The 14,155-nt window shown below is 43.0% G+C and overlaps 1 protein-coding gene across 1 annotated transcript in view; it reads left to right on the plus strand.

Annotated features, from left to right (window-relative positions):
• Nucleotides 1-8,959: 8,959 nt before the first annotated feature.
• efnb3b (ephrin-B3b) overlaps nt 8,960-14,155 on the plus strand; it is a 76,280-nt gene continuing 71,084 nt past the window's right edge. The window contains exon 1 of the mRNA XM_038732413.1: nt 8,960-10,465. Coding sequence (XP_038588341.1) covers nt 10,317-10,465 — 149 coding nt within the window. The 5' untranslated portion in view covers nt 8,960-10,316. The remainder of the gene's footprint in view (nt 10,466-14,155) is intronic.

Raw genomic sequence — 14,155 nt, forward strand, 5'->3', positions numbered from 1 at the left:
TGTCAATCTACAATTAATAAAGTGGCCACTGACTCTGTATGTTTAGCTATCACTTAATCTGTTTTCAGCCTAGTCGTTAGCCTATTTCTGATACCAAATGGAGGAGGGATTATTTTCCAGTGCTGGCCTCTGCAATCCAAGGCGTGAGACCGGTTTTCAACCTGTTTGAAGTCAGCCAAACCTCAGCAGTATGAGGTCGGGGACACAGGGCGGCTTTTAAGAGCACTTAGACAATTTAGTTATTTAGTCGTTTATTGCTCTTTCATAATGTTGAGGTACTAGGTAGAGACAGTTGAAAAAGGTGGTCGAAATGGTTGCAGTATCCTGACGTTTATTCTCGTGGAAAGTAACAAAGTATGTCTATTTAACTACTGCACTTAAGTAAGGTAGACTGAGGATTTTTGACATTTCTGTCTGTATCACATTTTGAACACACAGGCTTAAAAGAGCTCCAAGTTACATACTGCACTAGACAAAATCATAAACACAACACTTTTGTTTTTGCCCCTATTCATCATGGTCTTTTATTGTGGCCAGCCTAAGGCACACCTGTAATACCCATGCTGTCTGATCAGCATCTTGATATGCCACACCTGTGAGGTGGATGGATTATCTTGGAGATCTAGGAGAAGTGCTCACTAACACAGATTTTGACAGATTTGTGAACGATATTTGAGAGAAATAGGCCCTTTGTGTACATAGAGAAAGTCTTTGAGATCTTTGAGTCTAGCTCATGATGAATGGGGGCATAAAAAAAGTGTTCACTGTAGTTACATGTGTCTGCTATTAAATATCTCTGCAACACAGACAGAAAATGCATGGGTTAGTCTCGGAGACGAGGAGAAAAACATTACAATTCACCCCATAGTCTGGGTTAGTTGTAACATACCCTGGGGTGAAATGTAACATTATCTAATAAGGAATGTGAGATATATTAGTGAACATATTAAAAATGTAACAAAGTGTGAAATGTGCAAGAACTGAATATTATTGTGCTTGTTTGTCTTGCACGTCACAGTGGTGAATGACATATGGTACTCCTGGAGTGCAGGCTTCATGGGCCCCCAGCGACGCCAACAGGTCTTACATTACTGTGTGTGTGAAAACATATAAATACAACTAAACATTTTTCTTGGGGTAATATTTTTAATTGTTAGATCTCCACCTGACTCTTGTAGCCATGAACTAGCTTACCTTTCAGCTCAAACATTAGCACTAACAACTTGCATGAACGATATCTACATAGACACACAATTAACAGTAATAGTTGTTTACCTCAAAATATTTTAGACTAATAAAGACTTAACTGAGCATGTGCAGAGTGGATCAGGTCATTCATGACTTGGTTCTGATAGGAAATATTGTACATGTTACAAATGACCCATGTTTCAACTACCCTCGGTCTCCCTACAATGTTGAGGTATACTTGAGAATTTCCACTTTGCTGTGTTTACTTGACTATAGACTTTACAGATTTTACATTAAAATTCTGGTTACTTTAAAATTTTGATGCACTTTTGTTGATCAAACTACCCCACAGATTAGTTAACATGAGCTTCACCTCAACCAGCTAAGTTACTAATGGGAATGATCTTCATAGAGTGAAGCATCAGTAATAATATAGTAATATGTCTGAAAATCTAACAGATGCCATTGCAATGGCTAATTAGCATTTAACTTTGATACTTTTACTTATAATATTTCTGTACGTCTACTCAAGTAAAAATACAGGACTTTTACTTGTAACTTAGCGTAATATTTTAGCCAAGCTAGCGGAGAATAGCAATGCTTGTCTGTCAGTCAGGGCACCACTTTGGCCCAGACTTAAAATATCTATTACTGTTAAAAGAATTACCACAACATTTTGTACAGAGATTCATTGTGCCCAGAAAATGAATTTTAATGACTATCGGAGATCATTTTCCACTAATGCTGCGATGACAGATTTGTGTTTTTGGGTGAAATGTTTCAACAGCTATTGGATACACATCATGTTCCCCTCAGTATGTCTTGTAATAATTTTATGACATTTTTACTTTTCATCAAGTGAAAGTCAAATTGTTAATGTCCAATAGTTTTGTTTATGACCAGCTGCATACAAAATGAATGGTATTCCCATCGGCCTCTGCTGTTCCTGTTTGTGTTTCATGCTAATTAGCAAACTTTAGATCGCCATGATGGTGAACATGAACTACTATATGTGCTTAACTTACCTGCTTATCAACGTGTTAGCATTGTCAATGTGAGGTCAATGTTTGTCTTCTGACTTGCGCACCACTGTACCAAAGTACAGCCTCAGAGAGGTGCTAACTAGCATCAGTCTTGTTTCAGCAGTGTCTTGTTCTTTGCATTTCTTTTGTGTCATGCTGCATTCATTTCGTTCCTGCAGATGATCAATGACTTCTTCTGTTAGCACTAGTTATAGGCGCTAAATCCAAAATAGTGAATGTCTGCCTCAGAATTGAAACCCCTTATTGTTCACAGTAGAGTGTAATTTTCACATCGCCACATTTTTTGCTCATTAAACAACGACCACTGTGAAGTTCAGATGACTTGAGCTTCTCCTTACAAAGCCTGAATCTGCTGGGATATTTTTAAAAGTCCCAACCAACCCATTTCATCAGCTGCCAAAATAGCCGCGTTCCTATGAATACATCCCATTTCCATTCCAAAAAGCAGCAGCGGTGATTGACGCGTCCCTGTTCTCTGGTTTACATTAGATGTGAAAATAATTGGCACCTGTATTCCTGTACATGCTCTGAAGCCAGGGAAAAGCACCGCACCAGAGGTTTCATTTCACTGTGCAGTCTGATCCTGTTTTATTCACTCCAGATGTGGAGGCACACATGGACATCTATCTGAAATAGCTGAGAAGATTAATAGAGGGAAAAGATGTGTCATATCATCATATTCCACTGTTGCTGGCAGGTAGAGACGAGTAGCTCTGCATTGATATTTCTCTCAAGAATATATAAGCCCTAATACATAGAGAAAATCAACTTAAGAAATGTACTAGCACGTGTGCCTCTACCGTACCTCTTTCCTTCACCTCATCCTCTTCTCATCATCTCATCCTGCTCTCCACACATTCCCTCTGGCGATCCCTGTAGCTACTTATCATGAGGCTGAGCCTATTGAAGTACGTTAAGCAGCCAGTATCCCATCCGGCCCTGACAGATTGGATGTGATCTTGGCGGTTTGGCGGGGTGTGTGATGCCGAGGGAGAGTAATTGCTTGCGTAATTGTACTGTGGGGAAAGGTAAAGCAGTAGTGCCTAAATTCATCCTCCTACCTGCCCTCAGGCTGCATGGACAACTCTTGTCCCGGCCTCTGTCCATTCTTTACACCTTCCCAGAGCCCCCCTCCCTCGCTCATTCCCGTCTCCACAGTGGCTGAAGGGGAGGTTTATGGAGGAGTCAGTGGTTGAGGAAGCTGGAGGCAGAGTGGTGTCAGAGGGGAACAGTTGGAGCAGAGGGCCAGGTCAGAGGAGCTCTAGGACACAGATGGAGGAGGAGATTGGGAGGAGCAAGGAGGCACCCTGTTGATAAAATGAAAAGGGAGGCAGCGAGGAGACGGAGACGTGCAGAGGATATGAAAGCCAAAGTAATTGAAGAAAGATGTGCGCGAGCGTGTTCTTGCACCAAATATCCACTTGACGATATGAAGATGAGGATAATCCTCCCAAGTAGACACTATGGGTGGCCTGCACCTCATAAGGGGCCTACTTTAGGGTTAGGAATTAGGGATTAAAGTTAGTATATGGGTTAAGTCAAGCCTGTGATTTTAATTCCGGCCTTTAAGTTCCTGGTTTCACTACACAGGGTGAATATAGTTGACTGCAATTACTGTTAATGTCTGAAAATCAGTGTCCCTATTCCATACTACATAGTATGCAGCAGTGGTTACCAACATGGAGGTTGGGAGCCCTCTGAGGATCTTGGGATAAATCTGAGTGGTTGTCAGATGACTAGAGAGAACAGAAAAATGATGTTCTGCTAATTCAATTTAGAGTTAGTTTTTTTGTTTTTTCTGACTTTAATGACTGTAATCATTGCTTTCTTGTGAAATACGATAGTATTTTTAAAATCTCTTTAGACCTCAGACAATTACTGAGATGAAACTGAGAGGTTTAGAGGAGAAAATCACTCTGGATTAAGTGCTCACAACTGACAAATACTCTGTATTCAACCTGTAAGGGGTTGCAAGCAGACACTTCTAAGAGGGTTGCCAGCCCAAAAGGACAGGATCCACTGATATGTCAAATGTACTTTAAATTAAAGTTCCCTTTTTACAAACAGGAAACCAACATACTTAACAGTATTTATTTCTATACAAGACTTTCTTCCAAATTAACTCTTACTGCAAGGTCCACTTACTTGCTGTGGCCGAAGCTTTCAGCCACATTCTATGGCCATTGGATTGAGTTGCTCAGTTGTCAAAGAGATAGTTCAGTAAGTTATTTCGTGACCTTAGTGTGGAACGCGTGGGGAGCAGATTGTAACACGTGTTTGTTCAAGGATGAATGTAATCCATTCCCAGTCAAGAAATATACAACAATAGGGAGGGTATGAGGGGATTTAATATAGGCACTAAACTGTTAAATAGGTAGCATTTGGATGTGTGTGGGTGCTTGTGTAAGTATGGGTGTACGTAAGGATGCATCTAAGTATATGGATTTAGGTCATTGTGCATGTATATGCAGGCGCACCTGTGTATTTGCTTGTGTCAATCCATCCATCCATCATCAACTGCTTATCCTGCCTACAGGGTCGCAGGGGTATTTGCTTGTGTATACAAGCCAATTTATGTTAGGGTATGTATGTTTGTATTTTATTTGCACACATGCAGGTTTTGCATGTGTGAAAATAAAATAATAATATGCCATGAAATAATTTAAGCCAAATTAATTAAACTAATTTACACTTAATAACTAAGTACAGTTCAGTTTCTGAGCTGAGCTCAGTGAAAGAGTGAGTGTGTATATCTGTATATGTATGTATGCATTTTTTCTGTCAACATGAAACTAATGAAAATTTGTTCACAAAAAAAAGACAGATGCAAGAAAAGCACAAGACTTGCACTGACGGATGTCAGTGAAACTGCAATTATGGAGTGCCATTTTCAGTTAAACTGAGAAAGAGAAAGCAAACTTTTAATCCAAATATTTAACACTTTTTTTGTGTGTGGTGTTTTGTCAAAATCAACAGTTTGTTTAATTTCCTCCAACTGTGAGAAGCATCTCAATTTCTGTGCATTGCATTGTGGCAGAATAGTGACACGACGGCTCACTCAAAAATCAAGCACATTTTATGCTTGTCTTTAAGTATACTTAATTTTGTCACTTTTCTGCCAACACACAACACACTCAAAATCTGTTTAGAAATAATATGTAGTGTGGAATGAGGACACAGCTCAGCAGTATATTTGGGTTAGTGTAAGCGTTACAGTTAGGACCTATCATGAGTCATGATGTTACTAAACCGAGCCGCACTCGCACTTTTTCCTTAGTAGCTGAAGGAAGGTGGGTATGAAGAGTTAAAGTCACTTCCTGCACATAGACTATATCTGGCCAATGACTATAGAAACACATTCACTTGCACCTTCAAGTTTATCGTCTAGCTTATTTTCAGGCTAAGATTTGCGTTTAAGGGTAGAATTATAACTACATTTGGGTCAGTTAGGAGTCGGACTGGCATCAGAGGTTTGATTGTTGATGGAAAATCCTCATGAGTATAGCTAAAGAAGCTCAAATGCATACAGACTGCTTAAGGCTGCAAATGTGGGTAGGTGTGTGAGGGAGATCAACTGTCAAACTGTTTACTGAGGCAGAATCAGCAAATCACTCCACACGATCCATATGTGTGATCTGCACATCACAGGTTGCACAACCCCTCACCTCTCCTCATTTAATCCCCCCCCCCCACCTGTGTCTCTCTGTCACAGGAATAAACAAGGGTGTGTGTTGGCAGCAGAGGAGTGTTTGCTGCTGCAGCAGTGCGTGTGTGTGTGAGTGAGGAGGAGGAAGCCCACAGGGACAGACAGATGCTGAAGGATAAAGATGTGCATCTGAGATCTATCAACTGCAAGGCAGGCAAGGATGCCATGCTCTGACACCGACCCACATCCGCACGCACGCACACACACATTTTTGTACCACTCTCGGTGTGAATTTCATTCCCATCAGGGTGCATGTTTTCCTGTCTGAGGTCTTTGTATTGCCACCACCATGGTTGTCTGTGTCGGTTTTTGTGTTTGTGCATGTGTCTATCCCTAACCTTAACCCTTACCACTACATGCATAGTGTTAACCCTTAACCACGCACTGTAATTGCTGGTGTTTGCAGCTATACATGCTGTGTCAAAGTGATGCCCGTGCTTGATTTTGTGTAAGCCTGTGTGTATTTGTTGCATGTGTGTTTGTGTGTGTTCTGTCTGGCAGCTGGAGCAGACTGCAGCCAGAGTCACCAGGGAGAGGATGTGGTTTTGAAGAAGAGTTGAAGGTCGGTGCAGTAAATGAGGTCAGCATGAATAAATAAACAGTAATAAATACAGACATACCATCCATGAGTGTATATTAAGCATACAAAAACATCTTCAAACTCCTTCTTTCCGCTCACATATCACTCCAGAAAGTACATTCGGTTATTCAGCACTATGACAGATCTGATGTAGGTGGTATCTTATAGCTCTGCAGTTTTAAAAACTGAGTCATCTTCGACACGCACACAAACGCGAGCGAGCGATGGCCACAAACCAGCCAGTTTTCCCACACACAGATTTCCCAGACGGAGCAGAAGGTTTGTTTTTCATGCCAGCTCCACCTCTGAACTACTGTTGTCTCTGAACCAGTCTGTCTTCCTCCACTACATTTAGCTCTGTCATCTGGCCTGCCAAGGTTTCCAAAGGTCAGTGCAACAGAAACAGCTCCATCTCTGCTCTCTTTTACTTCCCGTCTCTCTGACCAGCTCTGTAAAGTCTCCCCGCTGTATTTGTTTCTTGCTTGGAGCTCATAACCTGCAATTACAGTTCTTATTGAAAGCATGCTGTAATTTTGCTTTGCAGAAGAATTGTCTGCACTTTTGTCTCACTTGCAGATTGTCCTTCAGCCTGCAGACCCAGGTTTGAGCCCCTGTAAGCTCTGCTCCACTGAAGTGCCTTTGAGTAAAACAGAGAAGCCTTGCCAGCCTCAGTTCTGCTTGTAGACCCGACTTTCTTATCATATTTGTTCCTCCGTCCCTGCTGGGCTGCGTCCAAAGCTTCTGCACAGGATGAATCTCCTAGTTGTAAATGTCATGTGCACTATTCACATTTAGACAGTACAATTACAAAGTCTGAAAAAAAGGTTTTACCGTCTTAAAATGGCAGAAAAATCATGTTTTTTTGTCAGTTAATGTTAGTGATTCACATAAATTAGTACTTTTATTAGATTGTGTAGTTAATGAAGAAAAGGAGAAGCCCGAATGCACCTCATGTTTTTAAAAGGGTACTCCAAAGATTTAGCATTCCACTTCCATAAATTATGGGGGCTCACAAGTACAGATTAAATAAAAAGGAATGGTCAAAAATTGGAGCAGCAGAGGCTGAGATATCCAGATTTTTTTTTATGTCTTGCATTGGTCAAACTCCAAAAACATTGCATCCTACATTTCCCATAATGCTATTCAGTAGGTCCCTTAATGCCTACCTTTAAATCCCACACCTCCACTTTATATAACAGACTCACTGTTAAAAGTTTCATGTCTCAAGCCCAAACCAAGATAACCCTGATGACATCGCTGTGACATCATCAGTTGTTTGGGTTTTATTATTTGGAAAGTTATCTTCCTGTTTGTTTTTTTTTTACAGATTTTGTAGTACTTCACGAGATAACTGAACTCCATGTGAAGTGTTCCTTCCTACTGCAGCTAAGACACAAACATAGATCTTATGTTTGTGTCTTAGCTGCAGTAGGTTTCAACAGATTAGCGTGTGAAAAGCCTAGGATAACACACCTGTTTCTCAGGTGCAGCTCTGGAAAACGATAAGATTAGAGAGAGTGTAGGATGGATAGGTAGTAAAACTCTAACATTGGAGGATATGATAGTAAAATTGTTTGGGTTTGTTTTTTTGTAGTGGCCTGGCAGGCTGCACCATCACCCTGACATGGTGCATTCAGGTTCATGCACTGTATCTACCACATGAGGGCAGTCCAGTCACAGTTTTGACAGTCATCTATACCCCATCTCATAGGCTACATGTTTCTGTGTGTGTGTGTGCGTGCGCGCAATAGTGTAATCACTGTCAGTGTTCTTGGAGACAGGGGCCTCAGTGTAAACACTGGTGTGTGTGGCCCTCGGCGGGGCCTGTCGCCCGGCTCGTCCTGTACCTCATCAAGTTGAACGGCCCACTTTGAAGTGCTGGTGCTGGATGCTGGGACTCTATCCCTACTCTGTCAACGGGATGACACAGAGAGAGAGAGAGAGGGCCACGTCCTACCACACAGAGAGAGGGGATTCTTTTTTGTTTAGACTGGGCTACAGACTTGTGAGGTGAATCCTGTCCGATGATCATAAGTGACATCATTCTTTTTAAAGGAAGGATTTTTTTTTTCTTATATGGTTAGCAATAGTACAAAAATATGCAAGTTCCTCATAGTGTGACTGTATTATTATAGTTATCTTCAACTATTGTGTAATATTCCTTTAATACATCTATAATGGGGCATATTTAATCTCGAATAACCTTAAATACTCCTACAGGGACTTGTATTTGTAATATCCTTCTAAAATTCCAGCTGGACTGTTTTCAGTACAATCCTCTTCCAGGGCCACATCATGTGATGCCAACTAAACGCAGGGAGGGCGCTCTTGCTCTTCCATCACAGAGTTGACCATAGGAGTGTGCACGTTGCTGAGCGTCTAGAAAGGTGTGTGCGTGTTTAGGGGGGGTTTCTTCTTCAGCGTTTGAAAGGAGGCAGAATAGAGCGCCAGGGAGTCCAGAGGTCCGAGTCGGGGGCCCCCTAAAACTCAGAGAGGAGGAGGAAAGAGGAGGTGCTGAACCGGACTCGATACCGCCCCCCCCTCCCCGAAAGCCTGGAAGAATTGCGCTCCGCCAGTGCGCCCTGCCTGCCAGTCGGAGGATGGGGATTTTTTCCCCATTGATTCACGTCCCCCTTTCCCTCCTCCTTCTCTCGAACAAGCCAGTCGGTCTGTCAATGTGCTGCGTGCATTAGGGCAAGTCAAACCAGTGGGATTTTGAGGCAGAGAGACGATGCGATAACGAATGAAGCGCTTTCCTCTGGCCGAGAAGCGACGCGTCCCGCTCTCCAAATGATGCGCTGCATCAGATAGGCGTCTATTTCCAGCAAGGACTGATGCTCACAGCTCGCATCTTATTTTTTAAATTCACTTCACAACTTTCACGTTGGCCTTTGTGCGACGTTATTAGAGTGCGGATGCTTTTCTAGCTCTTTGGTTTGTTTCTCTCAGTTTTCTTGTGTTGTTGCTTTGATTGATTCTTGGACTCGATTTGGATCCTAGTTTGTTTTTTCATTTTCAACGAATCCGCTGATGAAGGATTTGCGGATTTACAACCCGCGTGCAACCTGTGTATTTTACAAAGAGGAGAATAAGGATTGTAATGCGCACTGACTAAGCCCACCGAGCATCAACATGTCTGTATGAGGATGGAGCCGCGGACACCAGTGATATCTTTTCCATTTTAAACGCTTTATCTCCACAGTTTTGGCCTGACTTCGACTGTTTCCTTCTAACAGACTGACAGTATTTCTTTACAGTTCAGCCTGGTATGTTGGAAGGTAGATGTTCTTGCGAGAAAACAAGGTAATGGGAGAGAAATCACACAGAGTCTGTTCAGAGAACAAGGGAACATTGTTCGGAAAAAGACAATTAGGGCGCACCGAAAGGCAACAGAAATAGCTCTTGGGTGGCGATACATTTTTCACAAAATTCGATTCGGTGGAGTTATATTTGAACTGAGGAGCACTGCTTTGGAAAAAGGAGGACTAATGACACATTAATTGGGAAGTCATGGGATTGGCACTGAAATAGTACGACCGTGGACGCGCAGAAAACCAGTAGTTTTTGGAGATCCGGACGCACGGATTGAACAAGTTTCTCCTACACATTTCAGAGTCTGGCTTTGGTTTGATCCAGTACAATTTGACGAATTGTGGATCCATGAGGTTGTATACAGCAGGCTTTCACTTCACACTTTGACTGCCTCTACCTATAGCCTGATCGGCTGTAGTCGCACATCCATTGTTTTGAGTCTCCGTGCAGCAGCATTCACACAGAAAATATTGTCCATTTCTTCTAAATGGGGCTACATATGCTGGGTGTCAGGGTAGAAATGGCGTGTCGAGGAAGTGGGAATGGATTGGGGCTCCTGCTGGTATTCTTACTGGATTTACTGGGGACGACGGCCAGCAATATGGAGCCCATCTACTGGAATTCCCTGAACGAAAGGTAAGAGCAGCTCTCACTTGCAGACCTTAACCGTCGCTTCAGTGCAGGTTTGAACTTGAAGTTTCAAGCCCACGCTAGATATATATATAAAAAAAACCCCCCCGATCGAATAATGAGTTTAATTGCATGTTCATGACATGCAACTTCTTCTAAGATGAGGGGATTTAGGCAATATTTAATGAATGTAATGGAATTAAATCTTAGTGCACTACTAAGTGCCATGTAGTAATGCAACATGACATGCAAAACACCATAAAGTTCGAGAAGGGCCCTATTTCGCTACAGATGAGCCACAGGCCTCCCACAGACACAGAGTAGCCTGTTCATTTTTTTAAATTTCTATTCTGCCAATTTGTTGCACTTTCTCCCCAAAACAATACAATGCCATCGTGCTTGTTTGCAGTCTAACAGGGCTTCAATGTAAACAGTGCAATTTAATAAATGTATACACTTAGTGTTGACACAGGCTGCTCTGTTTCACAGCTGTTTGGAATTTGTCACACTCACGTTGCTTTTTTGTGGATAATCCAGCTGTTAGTTCTTACTGCTAAAGTCCCTGTAAGCTCGAAAAGATGGGAGCTGTGTGTAGGATAATAAGGACGTGTGTGGCGCTCTAATTGCTGTCGCTGGATGACCTTGATTAAAGTCTAGGCCCCGATCCCGCAGGCCTCTCAAACCCACTCGGCCATACTCATTTGCATTTTTTTTCTTTCCTCTGGTGAAGGTGTCAGGCATTAGCTGAGGAAATGTCATTTTAAACACCTCTCGGCCGTCCGGCCTTAACGACCGACAACACTTTTCTCACACCTCTGCCAATTTCCCAGTGTCTGAATAGACGCCCGGTGGTGGTGGGGAGGCTGGCGGATAACAAGGCGGCTTGTATGGAGGTGACACCAGGCTTCAATTCTGCAAATTGTAACTACATTTTGGGGAAAACTGGAACAATGATACTTTTCTGCTTAAGAAATGGTGTGTGTAGGCCAACAAATTATCAGCTTGAAGGGAACACTGGTCTTGAGTAGCTCCCATTTTTTGTAAATTTGCTTTACAAACACTTTATAATACAAAGAAACACAAAAGCAAATTTAGACTCACTTACAGGCTTACTTTTGGCAGCCCAAATCTTGCCATCCCCAGCTCACACCCATGCCAGGGGCTTTTTCAGAGACTAACAGGTTTTTAATGTGTCCATGTGCTGTAGGCTATGGCCTGCCCGGTTTCTCGCCTTTCCACAGATGTGACTGTGCGTGGGCCCCGCTGTGGAGCCAGGCATGAAGCCCTTAATGAGGGCTCTTTGTCAGCAGTGGGTGGATTCACCCAACAGGGAGTAGAGTTGGACACGGGAGGGTAATTTTCACTGAGAAGCTAACAGCCCGGGCTTTTGAGGCCTTACAGGTGATTCCACGCCATTGTCTGCTAATGGAGTTTAGTGTTAGGTGGGTGTCAGGGTTTAGTGAATGGGCCTGGCAATTAGAAGGGGTGGCAGCTTTGACGCCAGACTCCATATTCATTTCCACAGATTTGCTCACTCATATATTCAAAATACAAAGCCTATTGTACACTATGAAGCTTATTCATGAAGCTTACTATTCATAGTTAATCAGCTTAGTCATTCCTCCAGTTTATTTTCTTGGCTGTTTTTCACACTTCCCATGTACTTGTGTCTCCTCTGTCTCTACATGACAAGAGCAGTTCTTTAGTTTGAGCTGCCTCAGGGCAAAATAGGTTTTGGCCGTGGGCTGAAATATGTTAAGAGCCCGTGCTGCCCGAGTAGTGCACATCTTCCAAGGACAAAATCCCGAGCCCACACACATATGGTTTGTACTTCTGAAATGAGGCGAAAAGTAAGCAGAAGCAGTAGTCTGTATCAATCAGGTGCAGGAGCGCATGTATGGTTCACATCTTGTCTGTGTAGCAAATGGCCTGTCACATTGTTAACCTCTAGACCCCTGCTGGATACACTGCTTTGAAGTTTAGACCGTCCACCTGCAGCTTCCCTCCACGTCTCCTCCCATCTTTCTTTCCGCCTCTGTGAGCAATCTCCAGCTCCTTCTCTTCCTCCCCCTCTCTTTCTCTTCTCTCTTTCACACCTTTTGACCCTCTTTCTTATATTTTTCTTCCTCTCTTGCTATTTCATGCCCACTTTCTGGCTTGCCTGCCTCCACCGTCCCCGTCCTTTTCTTTTCCTCCTGTCACTTTTCGTCTGTCTCTATCTTTACCTCGCTCCGTCACTCCACCCCCCTCCAGTGCAGTGACCAGACGTAGCAAATTGGAAACATGTGTCACATCCAGCGACTAATTATAGCGCCACAGCAGCCACTGACGTACTCAAAGATGTGTTAGGAGTGACAGAGGTGAAGTGGAAAAGGAGGCTCCCATGGACGGATACACATTTCTCAGACCTTACTACCTGATTAATTCCTGCAATAAAAATAAACAAAATGATCAGGCTGAGCTAAAATATTGTATCAGAATGCTTACAACCATCAAGTTCTGCATCCACCCTTTTATTGACTGCTCCATCAGTTTAAATTACTCCGGCACCGGCAGAAAGAAGAGAGACAGAGGTGTGCAGTGAGGAATAGAAACAGAGACAGGTGCCAGGAGGTGACTGAGAAACAGAAGGGGTGGTAGAGAGAGCAGAGTGGGGGGGGGGTAGACACAGTCCTAACCCTAAGTAAATCAATACCAGTTAAGTCTCAAGTGCCAATACAGGTTTTGCTTGAGGAAGAGAGAACTGAACCAGAACGATCACCTTGAGAAGAGCTTCCCCCTCAGACATACATTATCCTTATCTCAGCATCTCCTATTATTGGCCTTACATGGCCGCCCTAATGAAAGATCGAATCTTACATTACTGCACAGGAGTTTGGGTGCTGGGGTGGCAGGTGACCCACACACACGGGACCAAATACTGTAGGTCACATTGGTAGACACACACACATACACACACACCCGGAGAGAGAAAATGAATTCATGTGGAGCGAATGTTGGCTTTGGTCACTGCCCTGATCACAGCATCTGGAGTTTTGTAGTTTTTGGCCCTTTTGCATGTTTGATTTCAGTGTCTGTTCATAAGGCCAAAACCTCTCCTTCACCCCTCCCTCGGCTCCCACTTCCTCTCTTCCTCTTTTTCTCTTTTTCTCTTTTTCTCTCTTTCTATACTTTTAGTAAATGGCTGTAGATTATTGTAAACGGCTGCTGAGGGTGGCCGTCTCCTCACTCGGCGCTCGCGGTGACTTGTAATACAACTATTCCCCCTAAGATCCACATTAAATTTTAATCCCCCCCTTCCCGTTTCTCAATAATTCATTAATCGCCGGCTAATTGGCGCCGGATAAAAGACTAGCTAACTAGGCTAAGTGTTTCAACTACAAAAAACCAGAGAAAAGACTCCAAAAAAAAGAGAAAAAATCACTGGAAATCTTCTTGGCGAGGGCATTCTGGGACTGAGAGGAAGAGTGGAATAAGTGTTAGTAGGTCAAACGGGGTGTCGTATCAAAGGAGCAGCATTCCAACACCCGTTTATTGATTGTTTTTGTGTTTGAAACGCCGCACCCAGTTTTCCACCCGTAGGTTTCTCCTTCATGAATAATGCAGGCATGCACCGAGGCTTTTCTGGGCTGTGTGGATAAGTAAGCAGGAGCTTGGTAAGCCTACACGCATCCTTAGGCTAAATGATTAGAGAAT

This window comes from Micropterus salmoides, unplaced genomic scaffold, assembly GCF_014851395.1.
Source record: "Micropterus salmoides isolate LMB-PRFRI ecotype aquatic unplaced genomic scaffold, ASM1485139v1 Ms_hic_scaffold_2, whole genome shotgun sequence".
NCBI classification, from domain to species: domain Eukaryota; kingdom Metazoa; phylum Chordata; class Actinopteri; order Centrarchiformes; family Centrarchidae; genus Micropterus; species Micropterus salmoides.